The sequence below is a fragment of the Ornithodoros turicata genome, chromosome 1 (assembly GCF_037126465.1).
Source record: "Ornithodoros turicata isolate Travis chromosome 1, ASM3712646v1, whole genome shotgun sequence".
In the NCBI taxonomy this organism is placed as follows: Eukaryota; Metazoa; Arthropoda; class Arachnida; order Ixodida; family Argasidae; genus Ornithodoros; species Ornithodoros turicata.
This window is the reverse complement of record NC_088201.1, coordinates 186,601,196-186,623,930: the sequence shown is the minus strand read 5'-3', so window position 1 is coordinate 186,623,930 and position 22,735 is coordinate 186,601,196. Positions and strand designations below refer to the sequence as shown.

Below are 22,735 nucleotides of genomic sequence, written 5' to 3'. Positions count from 1 at the left end.
ATACCACGCGCTGCGAGGTGTTACTCGAACGGATCAACAGATTTTCAGGAAGCCTGGAAGAGAGAGACGACAAGGCTGGAAACCATGTTTTCTCTTGAAGAGTTTGAATCCGAGTTGGAGGGAACTATTTATTACCAGGATAGGGTAACGACAGTCATCTGTTTGCTGAAAAGGTACATCGTCACGCAAGCGGCCGATGGTGTAGCGCCTGTAGGGCCTGGGGAGCACAGATGGACCAGCTGGTCAGACAACAAATACGTGGGATGGACGACGCAGACCTCGGTTAACTAAGTTGGAGCTTCTCAAGTATGCTGGAAGCCAAGAAAACTGGCAAGAGTTTTGAATAAGATTTGAGTCACTGGTTCATGTCAACGCGTTGATGTCGAATAATGGGAAAATGTCGTACTTGTCAGCGGTGCTGTAAGGAGAGGCTGCAGCTTCGATAAAGGGACTGCAGCTTACAGGAGGTATGTACGATACAGCTGTGACGATGCTGAAACAAAGGTTCGGCAACCCCAGTGTCCTGGCCCAGTGTCATTTGATACTACTGTTGAATCATCACGAAACGTACTATAATTAAAACGCTTGCATGCCACGGTGCAAGCGCATATGAGAAGCCTAGATTGGATTTGAGTTGATTTGGGTTTTTCTGGCGCATTAGCTACTAAGGCCATAATGCGCCAAATACTACTGTGAGAAGCCTAGAAGCATTGGGTACATCATCGAAGTCATTCTGCTGTCTTGCTTCCGGTTCCACAACAGGCAGTTCCTGAGGACATGATTCTTAGCTTCCAAAGTAAAGTTCACGATGATGAACAGGCTCCCACTGCTGCATCGACAGAAGATAGACACGAAGCCTTGCTACAGAAGTTGCTGTGGTTTATTAAGAAGGAAACTGAATGTCGTGAGCAATTGCCCACAGTGAGTGAGACGCAAGAAGTCAGGAGGACATTCCCGTCAAGCTACAGAAGCCCAGCGCAAACTTCACGAGAACATTTTCCGTCAGCATCGACGCGTAGGGTTGCGGTCAGGAAGAAAAGGCAGTCATGTTTCTTCTGCGGGAAGGAATACGATTTGGCGAGCTTAACGAACTTGAAGAACGCTTACGTAAAAGTCATCGATGTTTTCGGCATGGGAAGCTGTACCATACCAGTGCCTATGGCTAAGGTTTGTTGGTCGTATCGAAGTATAATTTGTTGGAAATGCAATAGACGCCACTTAACTGTGCTCTGTCATGGGAAAGCAACAACGTAAAAGCAAGATCTGCTGGTATGATATTCACCAACGGCATATGGCAACGGGGCCCTCGATAAGATGTTGTTCTGCTGCAGACTACATGTGTCATTATATGTACGGCAGGAGGGGATGAGGAATGTGTGCGTATTCCCATAGACAGTAGCAGCCGCAGAAGTTTTATTAAGCGAGCTTTGGTCAGGAAGTTACAGTTGCCGACAGATGGAAAAGAACATTTCAAGATTAAAACAGTAGGAAATGAGGGTATCGAATCACTGCTGGGTAGAGTGAAAATCCGACTACGATCGCAGTACAGCGCCGAGGAGATCTATATTGAAGCATTAGAAATGCCAGAGATATGTATCGGCAACCTTCCCAACGTAGGCTACAAGGTTCGTTCTCAGCTAAGGAAGAATGACATCACGATGGCGCATGAGCCAATGTCTTCGAGACACTCGTCTGATATTTCTATACTGCTAGGAGCCGACTTTTATGGGTCCATTATGACCGGGAGACAGGTATGTGTACAGGGTAATCTCATGTGCCTGGAGACCGCATTTGGATGGACCTGCAAGGGCCGACTGGCACGCAATATGGTCACGACACCAGCGTCTTACACGTACATGTGTCGAGCAATCAGCATGACGAAATTTTCGAAGCGCAACTCTCGTTTTTTGGAACTTGAACAAACTGGAGAATAACGGCGCCCGAAGAGAAAGGTATCCCAGGGGATGAAGTGTCTCAGTTCCGACGGCGTTTGAGAATGGCCGCTACAAGGTACTGCTGTCATGGTGTGAAGATCTCGTTTCTCAGATGGGAACTAATAAGCTTGTGGCTGAGCAACGTTTGCGCAGCGCCAGGCCTGCTCTTGCAAAGGATCAAGGTGTGATGAACGAATACGACCAGGTAATTCGTCAATTTCTCGTCAACGGTCACGCTGTACTCGTTAATACGGCAGCACCACGTCTCGGCTCGGAATACTACATGCTGCACCACTCAGTCATACGTCGAGAAAGGGAAACAACTAAGACCCGTATTGTCTTTGACGCGTCTTCGAGAGCTCCAGGATCCTTGTCATTCATTGAGGTTCTGCGTGCATTAAGGTGTTTCGAAAGCGCAGCGCATCCATGTTATATCGGTATGGCGTCCCTTGGAATCGAAGTGTGATAATGTATGTTGGACAAATTCACTCATATCGTTGCAGTGGATAAAGGGGTCGCCGTCCAAATGGAAAAACGTATGTGGCAAATCGGATGGATGGACGGATGGATGGACGGACGGACGGAGGGACGGGGGCGATACTCTACCCCATTGCTCGTGGTGATGCAGGGTATGAAATAATGAGCCCCTTTGCCGTTTACAGTGCAAATGTTCATTCTCGTGGGCTAAAATCAAGTATATGCTGCTGAAAGGATACAATGGCGTATAGTTCTCCAGCTGTTACTGAGATTGCACTACGCCTCCGGATGGTATTACAAAGGCGCCATTTCTGGACGCGCCACTTTCAGAGCCGTATCGAATGTCCGCTAGGAACGGGTGACGCCGTTTGAGCGCTCCGAAACGGATAAAGTACCCAGCTGTTGTATGTTCACACAGAACCTCAACCGAGAGTTCTCCAGGTGCCGCCAAAAACTGCGGTGTTTCAGATATTCTTGCAAGTCCAAGGCAGTCACCAGGCACCAAATCTTCGAACAAGCAGGCTCCGAAGGGTATTTAATGATGTGGTTGAAGTCCTGTGCAGGACCTGTAGGCTGCAAAGCGCAGTTGTCCGCACCAAGGCTCTGTGAGCTGCAAAAAGGCAGCGCTGATCACAGCCACACCCCGAGTGAGAAAACTCATCAATAAGAGGGGAATCTTGGGAATACGGGAAATCTTGAATAGCGGAGGTCAATGGCTGCGCCTTGGCCTCAGGTTACCTAATCCGGCGTAGATCCGGGTCAATAACCACCCCAAGGAAGCGATGGAAACGTACAGGAACAAGTGTTTTCGTCGCCAACCTCGACGCCCTTCTCGGCCGGAAAGTCCACCCCAAGTCGCGTGAGCTAACTGGGGATGCCTGGGGATGCTGGGGGTTAATGCCAGATCCAAGCGACACCGAATGATATATCGTGATTTTCCTACTGTCCGAAGGCCAAAGTCAGCTGCATCCACAGAGCACGCCACTTTTCGAAGAATTGTGGATTTTAATCCCATCACCGCCAGATTAAAGAGGGTGGGAGTCAGGTTACTTCCTTGCGGAACTCCTTAACGGAGACTATGCGTAGGGCTTTGGTCCGCGGATGTACATACAGTTCGATCAGTAGTCATGTGCTGGAGCCAGTTGAACACGCGACCGGATGCACGCACACAAAAAAAAAAATGGACAAGGTGTGAAGCACGCAAATGTGAGATATAAGCACGATTGATATCCAAGAAAACTGATACCACGATCCGACGATGAGCACGAGCATACTGGACAGCAGAAACTACGTCAGGAGCGGGATCTCTAGAATTTCGGCGGCGACGGCATCCAGCCAATTCCAGAGGAAACAACTCTGTTTTTCGAGCCACCGGTCGAAACGATACAAAACCGTTCTGTTCACCACTTTTTCTATACTGCTTGTCCGGCTCACAGGGCGATAGGATGCTAGAGCATTTGGGGGGGGGGGGGTTACTTCAAGATGTGAACAACTACCGCTTCCTTCCAGTTAACATTCTTCTCTGAGGCTGATACGGTCTTGCACGCTTGTGACTAAGGCATCTGTGTGACGAGTCGAAGGCATCCAGGAGGAGGGACAGTGGAGAGATGAGATACCCACAAGGGACTCCCCGCGTGTGTAGCCAGCTCATGTAGCATTATCCATATGGATCTATGCACTGCTAAACTACCATTCCTACCCCTGTCCCTCCCCCACCCAAAAAAAAACATTGTGACTTCCATTTTACTGCGCAAATGCAATCAGAGAACGTGATTTTCAGCAAAGTTCGATCATCAAGATGCAAGTAGATTCTTGCGCGAGGTACCCTTGGTTTTTCACAAAAATAGCTGTGTAGTGGTTGCATCTGCCTTGTCCAGCAGTATGCTTATAGCATGATGCTATTATTTTCTCGAGCATGGCCCAAAACCACAACCAATCAAAACAAGTCCCTACACCGCCTTCTCATATAAGTGATCCCTTCCTCGTCGATACAGAAACTGGCTAATGCTTCGCTCATCACGCTCTTGCGTTGCGACTGAGATGTCCCGACTTGAGGAGAGCCGATTACTGCGTTAAGCTATGGCCTCATCCCCATATAAAATTATTTAGTGAGCATTTCGTAGAATGGGCTCCGCACACTGTTCATGCAATAACGGGTATGCGCTTAAATGTACTGTAAAATCACTGACAAATGTGTAGACACTACGTGCTTCTCTGAAAGCTTGTCATTCGGACGCCAAAGATACGTAATAGATGTGTTGTACATTCAGCATTTCTCAGCAAGCTGATCTCGCAGGCTGCTGCGCCAAGCAAAACTTGCGGACTCTGAACACGCCCCAAATCTGGGGTAAAGCTCGTATACTTCGTAAAAGTAGCGCCAGCCTCTGAGGATCACCGCTTTCCTCCTCCCTCACTCGGTCTAGGGGGTCTTCCCTTTTTCGTTGGGCTTTCGCAGTCACATGGTGCGGCGCCTCTTTCGTAGCTGCCGTTTCAGCTGGAGAAACGAGTGCCATTGGCAATCTGTACGACTGCGCTTGTTTCTAAGTCTCCTTGTCAGTGTTTTATGCCAAAATTAGTTGCGGTGCGTTCGGGTGTCATACCCGATACAGCAATGCAAGAACTTTTTTCCAATCCTTTCGTTGCAAGGGTATTTGTAAGGGAACACCACCGTCTCAGCTTTGCGAAGGAAAGGCTTTGCAGTCCTTTTAGTGTTGTCAAGCACACACTTTTACTGATTTTATCTTAGCTTACCCACGCGGTCGCCGTACAAAGCTTCATCGTTACCGCGTGGCCACATTTTGCGTCCTGTTGTGCCGCTGTAGTGAATTTTTGTTTGCGTTCAGGACCATTTCACGGATGGGCCGCGCTTATCCGCGGTCAGTGAACATGACGTGCGTTCTTGAGAACGTAAAACACTGTGGGAGTATTTGACCCTACAGTATATACCGTTCTCCTGTTTCTAAATCCACGTACCTCACAAAACAGTGTCGTTTCTTGAAATTCCTGTTGACTTGTGACGTGTTTTTGACAGTTACGTTTTTGTCCCTAATCAGTGCACTTTATTGAACCAAGTTGAACCAACCCGTTTGAACCAAGCATGGGTGCTGTTTGAATCGAGCGGCTTTTCAATGCGTTAAAGGAGCATGGAAGTGACATTTAACATGACTCGCAATCAGTGAAGTTGTCCCCTAGGACTCACAATGCAAAATATTTTCGCTCTGCGGTGTTTTGTCACTGCGCAATCAAATTTACAAAAGATAGTCGGAGAAAGCCGTCGCGAACGAGAGACACGAGCGCCGCGTGACGTAGAAACTGCCTTTCTTCTTTGTTTTTTTCTTCTGGGCTCACGCGCAGCTTATACATGCTTGCGGTTGGACTGATCCAACGCAGGTTGCCGTCCAACTGTGCTGTTGGGTGTCATTGGTCACCTGCCGGAGCCTGTCATACGTAACGACGTCGTTTCGTTCGCTGCAGAAAACGTCGCAGCGAAAAACAAAACAATTTGTGTGTTTGTTTTTTTTTTGTGGGGGGGGGGACTTATATGCTCCTTTTAAAACATGGCAGGCCGTAGAAAATTTCAACATTGTTCAAATTAACCCAAAGCATGGCTTATCGGGGGTTTAATAAAGGACAGCTACTCATACATCGATGCATGTCTCTACTATGGGAAAGAGACGTTTTTCCCCCACAGTATAGGCTTTCTGAAACGAAAAACAAATGCTAAGCAAAATAGAGCAAGCAGACGAGTATAAGGGTGTCCTTTCGACCAGATGCTTCAATGAGCTGGTTGCAAAAATTAATTAATAATAATATGTCCAGTGGTCATCATCTATAACGCGTGTGATGCCTCACTCCAATGTGTCCGGTGATTGCCCCAAACACGTGGGCGCTTTATTTCATGCGTTTATTTAATTATCTTTCCATTGACACCTCAGTTTTCATTTCAGACACTTCATACAGGGACTAAATTTCACGAGGGCATTCGACGAAGACATTCCGAGAGGGCGCAAACAAAGCAAAGAGTACTGTTCTGCTTGCAGAAACACGGCTGTAACACGGCTGTCGTCTGCTACGGTGCAGTCATCCAGGTGGCGCCACTGTCGAGGCGAAGGAAGAGAAGCGAGTGTGGGGGGGGGGGGGGGGGGAGGGAAGGAGGAGTTGTCGCTTCTTTTAGTATTCAGGGACTTTTCTCTCGGGGCGTTTCGCGCGCCGTCTATTGAAAATACAAGCAACTAGTGGAGGTATTTGGTAGTTCGTGGCGTTTCGTTGGAGAAGGTGCGTGGTTGGTGCATCCAGGAACACTGAATCGCAAACCAGACATCCGTGAAAGCCGCCTGAACGAGAGGGCTTGCACGCGAAGGCTATACCAACTGGTCGCTTGATCCGTGGGAAATGAAGGAAGAGCAGACGACAGAGAGACGCGGAAAAAGAGGAAGGCCAACAGATAGCTCACGTCGCACACATCTTCCCGAATGGGATCTACGACCCTTGCAAGAGTTTACACCGAACTTCCGAGAAGCTGCTGTTCTTCAAAACAGGTGCAAGAACTACTTAGTAACCTGTGTCCAATGTGTTAAGTAACGTAACAATACCAATATCTGTCGGTGAATCCGGGACTGGCTCCCGGTCGCCGGAGGACGCAGAATGACGCTCTGTTCTAATTCTATAAGTGTTGAAAATTAGTGCGAAAAGAATGACGAAAGGAGAGGCGACGACTTCTGTGTGCGTGCGTAACCACACAGCGAAGTTCTACATGCTGGTATGCTGAGACATGGTGTTTACATTTCACTCTACAGTTCGTTCAACAACGCTTTACTGCTTTACGCTTTCTATTTCGCACGTCGAACGCACTCTCGACACGGAGGTTAATGTTCAAGATATACAAACAGAATATTCCATGATAGAGCTTACCCAGTGAGAAACACCACCATATCGGCTGCATTCACTTCGGGGTTGTTGGATATAAATTCCTCAAGAATTTCAATATTAGTGATGTCAACGGACGCCACATTATCCTTCCTCTTTGGCAGGTATATTTCCTCTTCCTGAACGGTGAACTGAAATGGGAGGTTACCATACGCGGATTGTACGCATACAGTGTGTCCCAGAAAACGTGACATTACATTATAATGATGATAATAATAATAATAAAAGAACGAGGCCCGCTGGAATGGTGTGGTAAACGGCGTTTCTTCTCACTACGCTATTTTCACCTCCTGATGTGGATAGTATCCAACTTAAGTTTTATTGCGGCAGTTTTATGAACTGAACTCTGAAATTTGCCAGTAAAGGTCGCTCGTTTATCCCACCAATGTTGAAGCGCGTACCGAATTCAGTCAAGTTCGTGATAATTGTCACGGGTATTCAGGAACTATCCCATCAGAAAAAGAAAATATATTCGTGCGTTTCAGAGCGCAACGTTTTGCGCTGGGCCACTTTCCGGGTGCCTTCACTCTTATTCCAACTAAAAGAGGTTGCTAAACCCAGATCACACAGGGTACAGACACAGTCAAGATTTCAACGCGCCTCGACATAATTTCTCTATTTTTTTGCTTCGGCACCAGATAAGGCAGGAATGGTTTATCGCATTTTTATCGCCTAGTCTGTCTATTTAGTTTATCGCATTTCCCCTGTCCATCTCAAGAACTCACACGTTTCCTACTGAACCTCTGTGGGCTGGGTTTTGCAACCTCCTTTCGTTTTACCACGGTCTTAGCTTCCTTATATAGAAGAACACCTAACTTATGGCTTTTAAACAACACATTCGTTTTTTTGAACAGCGACTCGCACCCGGAGCAGGTTCTTAAGTGTTCTGCCAGCTAACCATACCCCTTTCCTCTCGAAGCTCTATGTTCCATCAAATGTTTTGATGAAACATAGAGCTTTGAGAGGAAAGGGGTATGGTAAGCTGGCGGAACACTTAAGAACCTGTTCCGGGTGCGAGACGCTGTTCAAAAAAACGAAAGTGTTGTTTAAAAGTCATAAGTTAGGCGTTCGTCTTTATAAGGAAGCTTTTTGATAAAACAGGCTGGAGATAGTTGCATTAGGGTGCCTTCCGTGTTGGTAACGGATAATATTCAGCAGTTCATTGATAACTAACTCGAATTCTGGTTCCTGGGAGGCGTTTACTTGGTGCTCCTGTTTGCGTGATAACTTTGTGATAAATTTTTGATTACAGCATGATGGCCGTGGCTGCCACTAGGGGTCAGCTATGCGCGTTTGGTGTATTTAAGCTGTGTTTCTGCCATTAAAGTTGTTTATCAGTCAGTGCTTCGTCTGCTTTGTCTCTCTGTGTCCCCTGCACCGGGGTTTTATCGCTTTTAGTAGTGGAGAGTGTAGGAGAAAAATAGACGGCGCCCAGCCGTGGGCCTGTAGTGGTCGAAAGGCGCAGACGTGTGTGCGTGGACGTGCCATGGGTTACGAAAGCTATGCAGATGGGCGGCGCGGACAGAAGGCTGACTACGAGACGGCGCCGCCTAGCTGAATCGGAGGAAGCCCGAAAGGCTCGTTTGACTGACAAAAATGGCAGAGTGGGCCTGGTGGTACATAACTGAAATAAAACTGGAGCACGAAACACGGACGAAGAGACACACGCTACGACAGTTGCTCCACGCCCACTATCAACAGATTTTAATGGCAGCATCCCTTCGGCAACTCACTTTACGGATTACTGCCTTTAAAATCTATTGATAGTGAAGCGAGTGTCGTCTGGTGTGTTTCTTCGTCCGTATTTCGTGCTCCAGTTTTAATGCAGTCGTTTGACTCATGATGCTATCTTGCCTTATCGTTGTGTAGGATCGTGTGAAGGGTTCTGTTGCGTCATGAAGGGAAGTTCCCAAAGGGTTTTCAAGTTTTGATGCTAACGCATTTCCGTCGTGTCCACCGATGTAAAAGCGGTCCTGCGCTCCTAAACGCATGTTGTCCGGCTATATGTACGATAAGGTAGCTCCGGGATAGCCGTGTCAATTATCATCAACTGGCACGCGCATCACATTGATGGTGTAAAAAAGCGGACCTTACTTGTCAAATTTAATTTTAGTTTCGTTTTTGTTCCGACTTCGTTTTGTAAAAGGTGACATAATGAAACTTAACTGAAATGACATTCGCACAAGGAGGTGGCAAAAGTGGTGGCAAAAGGAAAGCGAGATCAAATGCCGTTGACCGCATGCTTCGAGGTGGCGTAGTTATTTTATTGTAATTCACTTATATGTTTTCCGGGATATTCTTCTACGTGTATGACGCGTTGGTGCAAGGATATTGATGTATATATGCCTTACGACGCGTGTTCCCAGAACCTTGATCTTGGTATCGCACCCAGGTTGCAGTTCTCTCATGTTATAAACAACCTGCAACAATGAGACAACATGTTATACGACTACAGAAAGGCAATAACCATTAAAAATCTGCTCACAGTTCATTCATGGGTCATAGTTCCCCCAGAAGTCGGCACAGGACGCATATTAATCCCATCTCCCCCACTCCTTCCTGTTGCCCTCTCTCCAACTGTCAACATCTGTACTACGCTCATTCCCACAGCTGCTTCGCGGCGCTAACACACGCACAAAAAGGAGCATGGGTAGAGCAGTATGCAGTGGTAGCCTAGTATTCATTACACATTCAGGTCGCATTTACAAATAGTAGAAGACTGGGTTTCTCCTGCCCCAAACATTGCACTCTCATAGCCCTTTGTCCGGAACCTCATTGCAATTGTTTCCGGGCGTTACAATCCCGTAGAAGAAAACTCAAAATAAAGCAGAATCTCACCCCATGCTATTTTCACACAAAATCTCCATAAATCGCCCAATTTCTTGTTGTGTCTGCTCACAACACAAGTCAGAGCAGTCCACACAGGTCAGCTAGTCCAGAACACACAAGTACTGTGGACCCGAAGAGGGCAGTGCATCGAACGGAGGGCCCGTCTGACGGCTCCAAGAGGACGTCGCGAAAGTAGAGACCGCGTTTCTTTTGCGCGACCTGATCGCGTAGCACCACCCGAAAAAAAAAAAACGATAAAACAGAGCTTCGGGAGCATACACCACATAGGCGATATTTACGCTTAGAGCAATAGCCTCTTCTAGATCACTGTAACAAAGATCACAGCACCTACACCATATTGGCGGTTATCCACTTCTCTATGCTGTACGTGCCACCTGTGTGTGACTATAGAAAACCGAAGCACACACTTCTGAATGAGATAGTACATTATAACAAGTTAGGATCAGGTTTTCGTTCACTGTGTGTGTAGTTTTTGCTTAGTTTTCGTAAGGACCGTAATGCAGCAAAAAGTCCAAATCAAACTTCAGGCAAATGGCTATGAGCGTGTGATCTTTGGGATGGGATTATGGTCCCGCTACTCTTTTTACGATGTGACCGAAATGTGTAACGACTGCTATTGACAAAACCTGACTGCGTTTCCGCGCAAAAGAATTGCATACGTCTCCCATCTAGAATCTCACACTGAACCCACGCCTCAGTTGCTCGAACACAGAGAAATACAAAACTGCCCTAATACTAACCATTGCCCCTACAACCATACTAGCGCTCCAGCCCCAAACTACAACAAGCGCAACGCAGCACGATGTCTAAAGGACACGAGAAACAAAATGCACCATGGAAAGTACGCCGTTAGAAAAAAAAAAAGTACTGTTTCAGTAAAACGGCTTGTCTCAGGGCGTATCCTTCTCAGAGTGTGAACACTGTACCTCTTTAAAGGTATAGTAACTTGATACCTCCTTGAATGTATCTTATTCCCACATCTGCCGATAATCCCCGCCTATAAACCCCGAAGGGGGTATATTTTGCGTTATAATGTTGGAGAACGGAGAGCGCTATATCGGAATGGCGCCTTTACAATTCAGTTCGCAACAAATTTTAAAAAAAATCCAGAGCCACGGGTTCTTTAATATCAACCATCACCACCACCATGAGAAAAAGAAGACAAAGAAAACACGCACGCAAACTCACAAAGTGTCCGGTAGGTGTAAACAGGAGAGGAGAGCTCGCGCAAATTACTCGCCGCACAACAAGAGACGTAGGAGGATTTGGCATTTGCTATAGAACAGATACTGACATAATACACGACGTCTTTTCAGAATGTGGAGCCGCCTACCCTGGGGAAGTAAATTTAGAAGCAAGAACTTGTAAATTTTGCTATTTAAGGAACAAATGACACGCACTATACATCACTACCCCATCAATTAAAATGCTACTGTATTACTGACTGCGTTTCTTAATTGAATTACTGTTTAACTGAGATGATACCGTCTGCACCACAAACTAACATGGTACCAAACGCTGTGCAAGTAAATGTACAGAAATTGCTGAAGGTATAAACGCCATGGATAAGAATAGCTTGTGACACACTTACCTGGAATAGACAGCTTGCAGTTTACCGGCCTCTAATCTCGAGACGCTACAACACTGTTTGATTTCCCTAACAAACACGTACTGCGCAGCACGCCGTACGCGTCTATTAGTGGGAAGAACTATTCTTGCAACACCTGTAGGTCGCAGACAGAAATAAACCGCAAGCTGTCGATTCCAGATAAAGTATGTCGCAAGCTGTACCTTGTTATACCCGCAGATGCAGTGGAACGCATGGCATGGCCTTAGTGATCTATACCTTACACATGGCTTAAACATGGTATGGACGGTGGCGGTCACGTATAAATATGCACTTGAACACTGATTTCTTATACCTTCGTTCAGGATACCTTCAGGATACCTTCAGGATACCCACCACGCACACAAACGCATTCTACGTGAGCGTGTACACACTACCTCCATATCGCAACTCATAATAAAGTTCAGCAGTACCGCAAACAGTTCATTTGTCTTCAAGGACTCGCAGATGCCTGGTACATTTACAACATGCAGACGCTGCTGCTCACGATTGTGTAGAAAGGCGTATATTGGTAAATAGCTGAGTATCGTCGTTTGGTTGGTGGCGTGTCGTACCGAGCAGTCTCGCCTGCCGATCGGCTACGTATTACATGTAAGCTCGGGCATGTTTGCATTAACTGGACCGCGGTGGATCATTATGGTATTATTACGAAATATGGTATATAGTTCTGTCTTTCCATTTGCGGAAGATTGTAGGTGAACTGCGTGGGTCACTGTGTGGTCAACGTGCTGCCAAGCAGACGCTGGCACAGTTGAGCGACTCGATCTTACGTTGATAGATCAGGTGGATGTAGAGGCAGTTTTGCATTGAAAGTTAATTACCCGCGTTCGAGCACCTCTCGGTAGTTAAATCAAACAGGGAACGACACAGGGGTGCGCGCTTTGCAATACTCCAACGCGCCTTACATATACGTACACACACTTTCTCACACGTTGCACATGGTCTTGCGCCATAACTGCTCGTTGACGTGTGTGACATGCTCTACTGAATAGGTTGTTACACCTACACTCACCTATGCAGCTCCGCTACTGCAGAGAAACCGCTATCTTGCTTCTCCATGTCAATCGGTCGTACTCACCGAATAGAACGAAACGGCTAAGAGTAGGACATTCTTACGAAATTGCACTCCCCACCACTTGATCACCGATTCGTAATGCGCATGCGTGACAGTCGAATCGGTCATTTCGGTCATGCGAAACCAACTCCTAAAGCTCCCAAACAACAAGTACAGAGCGGTACGTTCAGTCCAGCATACGACCATAGGTCCGCGCTGAGCATTTCACCCAGATCAGTGAACAGCTTACATCAGATCCAGTCATAACTATAGTCCTGTTCAACTTAAAGGGGATGCGACAAGTCATCCCAAGTTATCTCCAATAAAAGTAAAAGACCGTTCGTTCAATCGATGTGAACCTGCATTGATACTTTCACGGAGATGGTAATATAGAAGTGGAGAAAATAGGCACCGCGAATACCGAAACTCACGCGGCTCTGACATCACATCTCTCATAGCCGCCAGTGAGGCAGAGCACGAGATGTCACATGTTTGCGGCTGTCAAATTGAGTGAACGCAGCTCTGAGCTCGGTGATGTCCGCGCATTGCCCGGAAGTGTATTCGAGGACTTGTATTTCGCCAAGTACAACGCGTAGAATAATACCATCAATTATTTTTTCCTCGCTGTTCTGGTGTGAAGATGCGTAGATGTTGTATTAAACCACACCATTGAAAGTGCCCCGACTGTTTTAAGAAGGAAAAGAAATGTAGTCCGTCAGCTCTCAAAATATTACTGCACCGCAGATAGGCTGGCTTTACACACAGAGGTCAGGCTGGCTCCAGCAATATATAATATAATCTATCGTACTCACTGTGATTCCCGATTGGCTGCTAAAACTGGCCGGATGAGCCCTTCCTGCCACTCTCCTACTGATAGCGCGTGGTGTCGCTGCAGGGCGATTCCACGCGAAATCATCCAGCGGACCTGTTCGGCCCCCACAAAACGATCCCAAATTTTACGAAAAAATTTTTAGCAGTCCCTAATAGTGCAAAACGACACACCACGAAACATTTCTTCCCAAATCTCAATGTGGCGGGTGCTACACACGAGCAATGTTCGCAGCGCTAGCGAAAACCGTGCCTGGCGTGAACGGCAACTGCGGCTCATAGAAAGCACCTGGAACTGTGCGGTGTTCTTTTGCCTATTGAGGAAACTAAGCTCTACATAGCGTTCAAATCAATCCCGGTTGCCGTGCTGTAATCGGTGCAAGTATACAAAGGCCGGAAGTTTTGTAATTTTCCTTCTACTTCGCGATTTTTTTTGTGGAAAATCAAACCAATAAATTTAAATGAATATTTTTTCCTGCCAAGACCCTAAAAAATGCTTCAACAGGAAAAATCGCAGGACACGTAACTTTCATAGTCATTGCAGGAAAAAAAAGAGGAAAAAAAAATTGGAACCCGAGAAAAGGACAGAGGAGGGACGACACGGACGTGTCGTGTCGGCCCTCCTCTGTCCTTTTCTCGGGTTCCAATTTTTTCACCATGTACCAGCTGGCCTGCACCCTTGCCCTTTTGCCAAAAAAGAGGAAGTATGCGACTTTTCAAAAAATCGCTACAATTGAGCGTAAAACACGCAATGGAGAGGTCGGAAGAGACGCCTGAAACCAACGCAGTTTTATAGAACGAACCTTCCTCTACAACATATTAAAAATCCCGAGAGTGTTTTTTTCGTATACAGGAGAAAATATTTTTTTTTTTTTTGTAGTAGAGGGTATTACGACCAGAGTGACCCACGTGGCATGTGTCCAGTGGGGTACTCTATTTGTTTCTTGGGCTCCTGTTATTTTCAATTTTTCTCTGGTCTAGTTGGGTTTTAATAAGCAAGCAATATGCTGTGGCATAGACTTCTGCAAGGTTACCATAGCCTTTGCTTCTGTAGCATAACACGGGTATTGCAATCCTGGGTGGTTAAGTTTATGGCGTTGTTTCCGGTGTGCACGGTGCCGGCAACGGAGATTGGGGATTAGCGGTGATGGGCAGGTCTAAGTAATACTTTTTGTCGTGTGAGCTAAAGCCCTGCGCGGATGAGCTTTTTCGCATCCGCATCCTATCCGAAAAATCCGCATCTCCCACGCCACGCGGCTATACTTCAGTGCTATGCTTGATATATCAGGCCAATTTTCCAGGAAATAAACGTATTTCCCAGCACAAAACAGAAAAAAAAGAGGGCAAAAAAAAAAAAAGCTGTCACCAAACTTCATCCACATGGGCGACTTCCTCTCTCTCGTTCCGACAGTGAAAACCCCGGAGCGGCATAGCTTTTGTAGCGAGGACATGTCCTGAGCGTCCATGGTGCTACCAAAAGATACATGACAGCAAGTACAGATTTAGCTTCTATGAAAGATTATACGGCACCAAGCACAGCAACACATTTTGCACCAAACGGGGTAGGTAGAGTCTATTGTAAGTGAAACGCAAGATCGGCGCCGAACGCGCACCTCGACTCGAGACGTCAGAGACAGAGATCTCTCTCAGATGCGCGAGCAGCTTTCGTACACCTTGTACTCTATCTTGTGTACCGTGTGAAGCAAACTGATGGCGCAATCTCGCGGTTTATCCAAGTCTGACCCGCTCCTGATCCGGCGCCACCCACGTCCGATCCGCAGGTCATAACAAGCGTCCATATTTCTTCCGAACCGAGAAGTTTCTTGCGGATATCCGCGGGTATACGCTTCCATACGCGAGTGGTGCAAGGCTTTATATAGCTGTGAGCCTCACTGGTACCTAGGACAGCATGGACCATGAACAACCATCATGAGATTCCGTCATTTCCAGTACTGCCATGTAAATGACCTTTTTGCACGTTCGTCTTTTCCTCTAGCGTTATAATTTGTAAGACTATTCGTGGTTAATATTTTTGCTGAATTGTTCAGCATTTAAATGTGACAGTTAAAGGAAACTTTCATCAACTGAAACTGCATCTACGCGATTATAGGCTCCAGAGGGCGCGGCGGCGCACTAACCAGAGGGCGCGGCGAAAATTTGACACGCCACTTGTGCAGAAGATCGGTATGACTGAACTCAGCGCTGACTGATGTCGTGTGTTGCGCAATGGCGAACGCAGCAGCTAGCATTAAACTCAGATGCGGCTTCCGACCTCCTAAAGAAGCAAGGTTTTTCTTTTATTGACGTACAACGGCGCAACTCTAGACCAGGGAAGGCTTTGAGTCAGGACACGTTTCTGAAGTGGAAGATGTCTTCGAACACTCGGTAGGGGACAGTGCGGTGATAGCAACATGCCTTTCCTGAACTAGTCTTCCCGTTTCAGCTTCATGCACCTCTCAGACTTAGGTTTTGTGGTTTTCGACAATTTCCGAAAACTGTCGAAAAACACTCCCCGAATTATTTTCCCTTTCATTCTTTTTTTTTTTTTTTTCGGGTTCGGCATATTTCGAAAAAGCGGACCGCTATGAGGATGTGGGTACGGTCATATACGTTTGCATTTATTGCACCGAAAGATTTGTTTTTCTCGTTTGCCTGTTTTGTAGTGACTATAAACGGCATTGTTCATTTAGTATTTCACTTTTGCTAGTTGGTTGTTTCCCTCACTCACAAAATAGCCATTACTTCGCCTGCAAATAAATCGACGCTCGCATTCGGGCATCCCATCTGTCCCGACGGAACATAGCTGCAGGAAGAATACGAGTTTTAATAAACCATATAATTTTGTCGATAAACACACCCTGAATTCGCTGGAAAGTAAATGCCGAAAACAACAAGCACGCGAAGGGACACTGCGAGTGTAAAGTGCGGGAGCGGCCTGCAAATGTAAAGATGGTGCTGCACTGCCGATACTCCTCAATCGGCACGAATTTTCGTCTGTCATCGATTTGCCACAGTCGCGAGGATCAGTCCCAATCTCGAAAGGAACTAACCGAAGTTTTATTGTTTTCAACACCATTCTTTTCTGCTACGATGATGCCATGCGGATTTGGGGTACCCAAAACGTACTGGTCATTGAAAAAAAAAAAACAAAAAAAACAAGATAAAATAAAGTAAAATAAAAAAAAATCAAGAGCAGCTAATTTCGGCAGGAAGGAGAGAGCGGATTAGCCTTCAGTGCCGTTTCGCACCTACCCGCCACTTGGGTGGCTTGGGGCGCTGTCGTCGCCTCCTCGAAACACTAGTGCACGGAGCCTCTAATATTCATACTGGTGAACTGGAACTCCACAGCGCTCAACTGGAGCCATGTTCCTTTGGCCCGAGTGGTTGTCATATTGAAAACCAACCAGAAAAGAAAAAAAAATCGGAAATACGAAGAATTAAAACGGGAGCCCAAGAAACAAATATAGCACCTCATCGGATACATGCAACGTGGGTCAGTGTGGTCGTAATACCCTCTACTGCAAAAAAAAGAGAGAAAAAACATCTCCCGTATACGAAAAAACATCCTCGAGATTTTTTAATATGTGGTTGGGGAAAGCTCGTTCTATAAAACTACGTTGGTTTCAGGCGTCTCTTCGGACCTCTTCATTGCGTGTTTCACGCTCGATTGTAGCGAATTTTGGAAAAATCGCATGCTTCTTCTATTTCCTTCAATGACAAGAATTACGTGTCTTGCGAGTTTTCTTGTTGAAGTATTCTACGAGGCCTTGTCAGGGAAAAATATTCATTAAAATTTAATCATTTGATTTTCCAAAAAAAAAAAAATCGCGATATAGGAGGAAAATTGCGAAACTTCCGGCCTTTGTATACCAGCACAGATTACAGCACGACAACCGGGACTTGAACGCTGTGTAAAGCATGGTTTGCTCTATACGCAAAAGAAAACCGCGAAGTTCCTGGTGCTTTCTATGAGCCGCAGCTGCCGTTCACACCGGGCACGGTTTTCGCAAGCGCTGCGAACTTTGCTCGTGCGTAGCACCCGCCACATTGAGATTTGGGAAGAAATGTTTCGTGGTGTGTCGTTTTCCACTATTAGGGACTGCTAAAAAAAATCGTAAAAATTAGCGATAGTTTTGTGAGGGCCGAGCAGAGCAGGTCCGCTAGATCATTTCGCGTGGAATCGCCCTGCAGTATTTCTCTGCGCTACTGCTTCTAGGGCGTATGTAGCTGACGGACTAGATTAATCTTCGTGCGTTAGCCGAACACGGAGAAGACGGACGAATCATGGCTATAAGGGCCTTCTGCCACGCTTAGGTGCCCAGGAAGACAGCTTCCCAATTTATGTACAGCAGTGTGGGCAGTAACCTATTTCTAGTACACCCGCGTTCTAATCGTAAGCTCAGCGACAGAGCCCTTCTAGCCCCACACCGAGATACTGCGCCAGTATACGAATACGCATAACTGCGGGGTAATCACATTAAATACATGATTATATACTGCCCGTGGGCTCAGTATGAAATAGTTGGTGCACGTACCATATTCAGGTATGACTGCGCGTACAAGTAAAACTCCGTAACGTTTTCCGACCTCGGGACAACTCGTTGGAGGGAGTCGAAATACCTATCGCCAACAAAGTACACCGTGTACGGACGCCACAGGTGCACCGTGCTACCAGGATCACTTTCCCTGACAGGTATCAATCCTGAAATAGAGAACACGTAAACTTATTAGCTTTTCACAACCTACATATCACGTCATGGTACAGTGCTGGACAGAAGTTTACGGAACGCGCGAGCGGCGTATTTTTCATAGATTGAGAAGTTCACACACAGAAGAAACACTCGTTACAAGTTAAGTTACCGTGTGCAAAATGTAACTAAGTTCATGACGAAGTTCTTCAGCCTTAAATGTAACTCGCAGCTACTGAGTTACTTAAAAAAAGAACGAGTTACTTCCACGTTACTTCCGACATAAAGTAGCATTACGCAGGTGGAGCGCGCGTGAGCAGTTGAGTTCGACCTTGAGTTGCCTGCCGAAGAGTACAACACGCTTAGATCGTTTTCGGTTATGTCCAACAGTTCGAACGCTATGCATCTTCCTCCATGTGGGCGCACAATGGTTCAGCTTCATTTTAATGGCAGCGGTTCCTACTTCCTGGATAGAATACTGTCATTGATTGAATATCACGCTTTATGACATAAAACGCTATGAAAGAACCGGAGTGAAAGCAATTTAATATGTGGACGTGAGTGAAAAGCGAATTAAAAGTAAATTGGAACGTAGCTTAAGTTACTTTGGCAAAGTTACCTGAAAAAGGAACGAGTTCCTCTGAAAGTTGCCACGGCGCAAAAGTACCGAGTTGTAAGTTGTAAATTACCGAAAAAAGGAACTTAGTTACAGCAACGAGTTACCTCGAACTCTGATATTTTCTCTGGGCAGAGACACCCTATAGCGGCGAGCGGAAGCGGGCGCGTTCACTCGTTCAGAGGGATGGAAGAGTGCGCTTGTGGCGACCCACCGTGGTAGTAGTGGTAGTGGTGGCAGCTAAGATGAATTCAGGCTACAACGGGCTGCATTGGCCTAGCTTCTCTTCTTCTCAAGCAGCACGCCAATAGTTGTCCAAATTGGACCCATGCGGGCGGCCATGATTACGAATATTGGTCCAATATGCGCTGCCCATATGGGACAAATATCGCGAGTTCAACCAGGCTCGATATTGGACCAATATGGGGTGCCCATATTGGCAAGCTCATTTTGCACACATTGCGCCAATATGTCCGTGACAATGCCAACCGGGAGTCCGTCTAATACTAAAGGGTCATTCCACAAGAAGCGATCCAATCGCGTGGCTCGACCATCGCGAATTTTGACATTATTTTTTCCTCAGATTGCTATCATGGAGATAGAGATACCCAACGACTATTTATGCCGGATTCGGTATGGTTGAAGCGTAAGGCGGCGCTGAAAGTAAACTCCTGCCCTAAAAGTGGGGTGCATATGAGTACATCTCCAGGAAAAACGGCTGAAGATATTAGGGTCCGGTCACCGTCAGCGAGTACAGGAAGCATGTTTCTTTCATATTGGATGAAAAGCATCCGAGACGTAAGCGTGTTTCGCATCGAGCTGGGGGCTGAAAGTATACATTTTCACCAGAACTTGGGCATTTTTTTTTCTTTTTCCTTTCCTTCTTTTCTTTTTTTTTTCTGCTCACTAGACCGGATCAGGAAGATGAAACTCGGGGAATGGCAAACACGTGAAAAAAAAAATCCTTTTGCTAAGTGCAAGGAAAGGCTGTGAAATGTTCGGCAGAAATATGGCAATTTTACCAAAATTAGCAATATTGGAGCGGAAAAAACGTGATGTGGGCATCGTGGTTCGGACCTTTCGTTAACGGCAAAGCGAAGTGCTATCTGCCTGCATCAAGCCTTGAAAAAACTTAAAGGCTTGTTGTCTCTTAGTAGTAACTTTTTAGGTTTACTACGCTCCGTAACTGCTCGCTCCCTTCGAACTTGCGCCGAATGAGTCGAGCACTGTGAAATAGATGGGGTAGTTTATCTGCAATATTTTATTACACCCGCGACAGGAAACACAAATAGTTACTCACCGAGTCAAAATTTTCAGTTTCTCTTGAACAGTGCACACTGGACAAGGCACTAAGTATCGGTCCGTGCTGACTTTGTAGGTTTTTGCTTCACTAGAGAATGACCTCACGCGCACCAGGACCTCATGTGTGGAGAGTGGTTGAAAGTAATGAAAATCACGCGTGCCAGGGATGGCTTTGGCCCTCTCGTAACGTCTTTTCAGTCTGGTCTGTTCTTCCAGTACTTCAGAGCAGGAGACCCACAGTGGGAAAATGTTGCCAAGATTCTCATGAGCCCACAAAAATTAGCTAGAAATTAGGTTATAATTTGACGATCGAAGGGTCCTTGGAGACTGGCTTTTGATGCGACTCTCTTTACTGTCTTTCCAATCCCGTCGCAAGCACATTTCTCATGTGATGTTCCGAAAAAGTTCCACGTCGCGTGAAGTCCGAAGCCTTCGTGATGAAAGCAGAGGTTGATGAAATTTGGTTTCTTTTTATATTGCGAGGCAGCTCCGTCCGAAAATTAGTGCAACCTTTTAATATACGACTGTGCATCCAGGCAGTGCTGCGGGAAAACTTTCTGTTATATGTGGACAGATGCGTTGTCGTGAGTGACAGAGACGGAGATGACGACATAGGATGAATGTTGCAATTGGTCACCTGCTACATCCTTGAAGTCTACTTCAATGGGGTGTAATGTTGCCTTCGACGTATTCCAGTAAAATGACCGCGGGAAATTTTGCGCTATAAATGTGTGCTCCTTTTTTTTTTTTTTTTTTTGTAGTCCAGCTGCACAACGGTTTCGTCTTGAGGAAGCCGTGTCTTCAAGCTCTTCAGATATGCAGACTGCGCGGAACTTACAAAGTGGTGGTCTTGCAAAGCTTCAAGTGCACGGATGAGTTTCTGACGAAACTCTTCAGGTGTTGCAACGAAGCTTTCCAGTGTTGCGTGCAACTCAGCTACACACTGCTCGTACATGAGCTGGTCGCAGAACTCAGATATTCGGAGTACATGTTCTTCAATGTTGTCATGAAGCGCTCCAGGCCGAGGGCAGTCGCCCAGCATGCATGTTCCTTCACAGATACTACATACCATCAACTTCAGAATCTCTTTGTAGGATTCCTGTATCCCTGCTGCGTTGAGCATCAGTAGCATCAGTTTCACGTTCTGGTGATCACTGGAAACGCACACAGAATGCGATCCGGGGCTCCCAGCAAGCACGCACCAGGAAGGTCTCAAAGAAGCGAACTTCGAAAATACAATTTTCTGTGCAGAATTGCTGGCCTCCCACAGCTCGAAAGCTTCCTTTAATCCAGTCAGCATCAAGCGATTCTGATGTCCCCTCAAGACGTCCTTCTTTCCTGGCAAACAGTATGTTATGAAGTCGTCTTCGCAGAACCTAGCACTGATTGTTTGATTTCATTATCCAGTGGTTGTCTTCTTCTTGCGGATACTGGTTCACTGAGGACGCCAGTCTTTTTCTTAACGTCCCTAGCCTTACACACCAAGCGGTCAGACGCTTCGAAGTAATCCATGGTTTGCTGCCTGGACCACGACGCTGGTGTCAACGTTAACATCATGGAGTTAGTCAGCGTTAACATTACGGAGTGAGTCTTGCTGTAGGCTCCCCGACGGTGTTCCAGGGCTCAGCGCCGGTTCAGCTTCACCTGATGTGGTGTGCTCTTCATGTTGTTCCATGTAAGAATTTGGACACATCTTGTCTCCAGGGACCAGTTGAAGCGACACTGTGCGCTTAGCCAATGTTGTAGGTATTATGTTTGTACCACGCACGTTCTTCTTGCGTTTACCGAACGGGTTGACACAGCACCTTGATGCCACCTTCTGGCTGTACATCCAAAAGAAGAAAGAAAAGAAGACGCGCGCTTTGCACGCGCGGTATCAAATACTGGTCATGTTCACTAAGATCGCTGAACTTACTTAGACAAGGTGTACGTGCGTAGGTTTGTACCCCTTCGGGCCAAAGGAGCAGACTTGGTCATCGCTAGCGTGCGCTGACGTCGATGCCACATCCATGGTCACGCCTGAAGAAATCCTGCTCCCTGAAGGAGCGCCAGTAAGAACGTGGTTTGGTATGGCAACACGCTCTGGGCGTCTACCTTTCTGCTATACTCAATGAGGGATCGACGTGACTTCGCTTGCGAGTGAGGCAGTGCAACCTGCGTGGTGCGTTCTGTGTTGTGTTGTAAAGTCTCCATGCAGTTTATTACCCGTGGCGCCCTTTCTCAGGTCTAAGATCCGATTGGAAGCAGGATGCTTCCTCTGCAACAGTACGTTACACCTCAAGCTTCAGTGTATTGCAAAATAATCCTCTTGTAATAACAACCAGCAATAATTGCTGACACAGACAGCGCAAGACTGTTAGCTTCCAACGACAGCTGGATTAGGGTGTTTATATCTTTACAACATCTATATTTTTTCTGCCCACCACCGAAGGC

At 46.5% G+C, this 22,735-nt stretch overlaps 1 protein-coding gene across 1 annotated transcript in view; it reads right to left on the bottom strand.

Moving 5' to 3' along the window:
- Positions 1 to 22,735, bottom strand: part of LOC135378875 (uncharacterized) — a 73,609-nt gene that overhangs the window by 28,952 nt on the left and 21,922 nt on the right. Inside the window, exons 3-5 of the mRNA XM_064612026.1 lie at positions 18,232 to 18,398; positions 9,689 to 9,757; positions 7,323 to 7,468 (exon numbers count right to left, since the gene is read on the bottom strand). Of these exons, the coding sequence (XP_064468096.1) occupies positions 7,323 to 7,468; positions 9,689 to 9,757; positions 18,232 to 18,398 (382 nt within the window). The remainder of the gene's footprint in view (positions 1 to 7,322; positions 7,469 to 9,688; positions 9,758 to 18,231; positions 18,399 to 22,735) is intronic.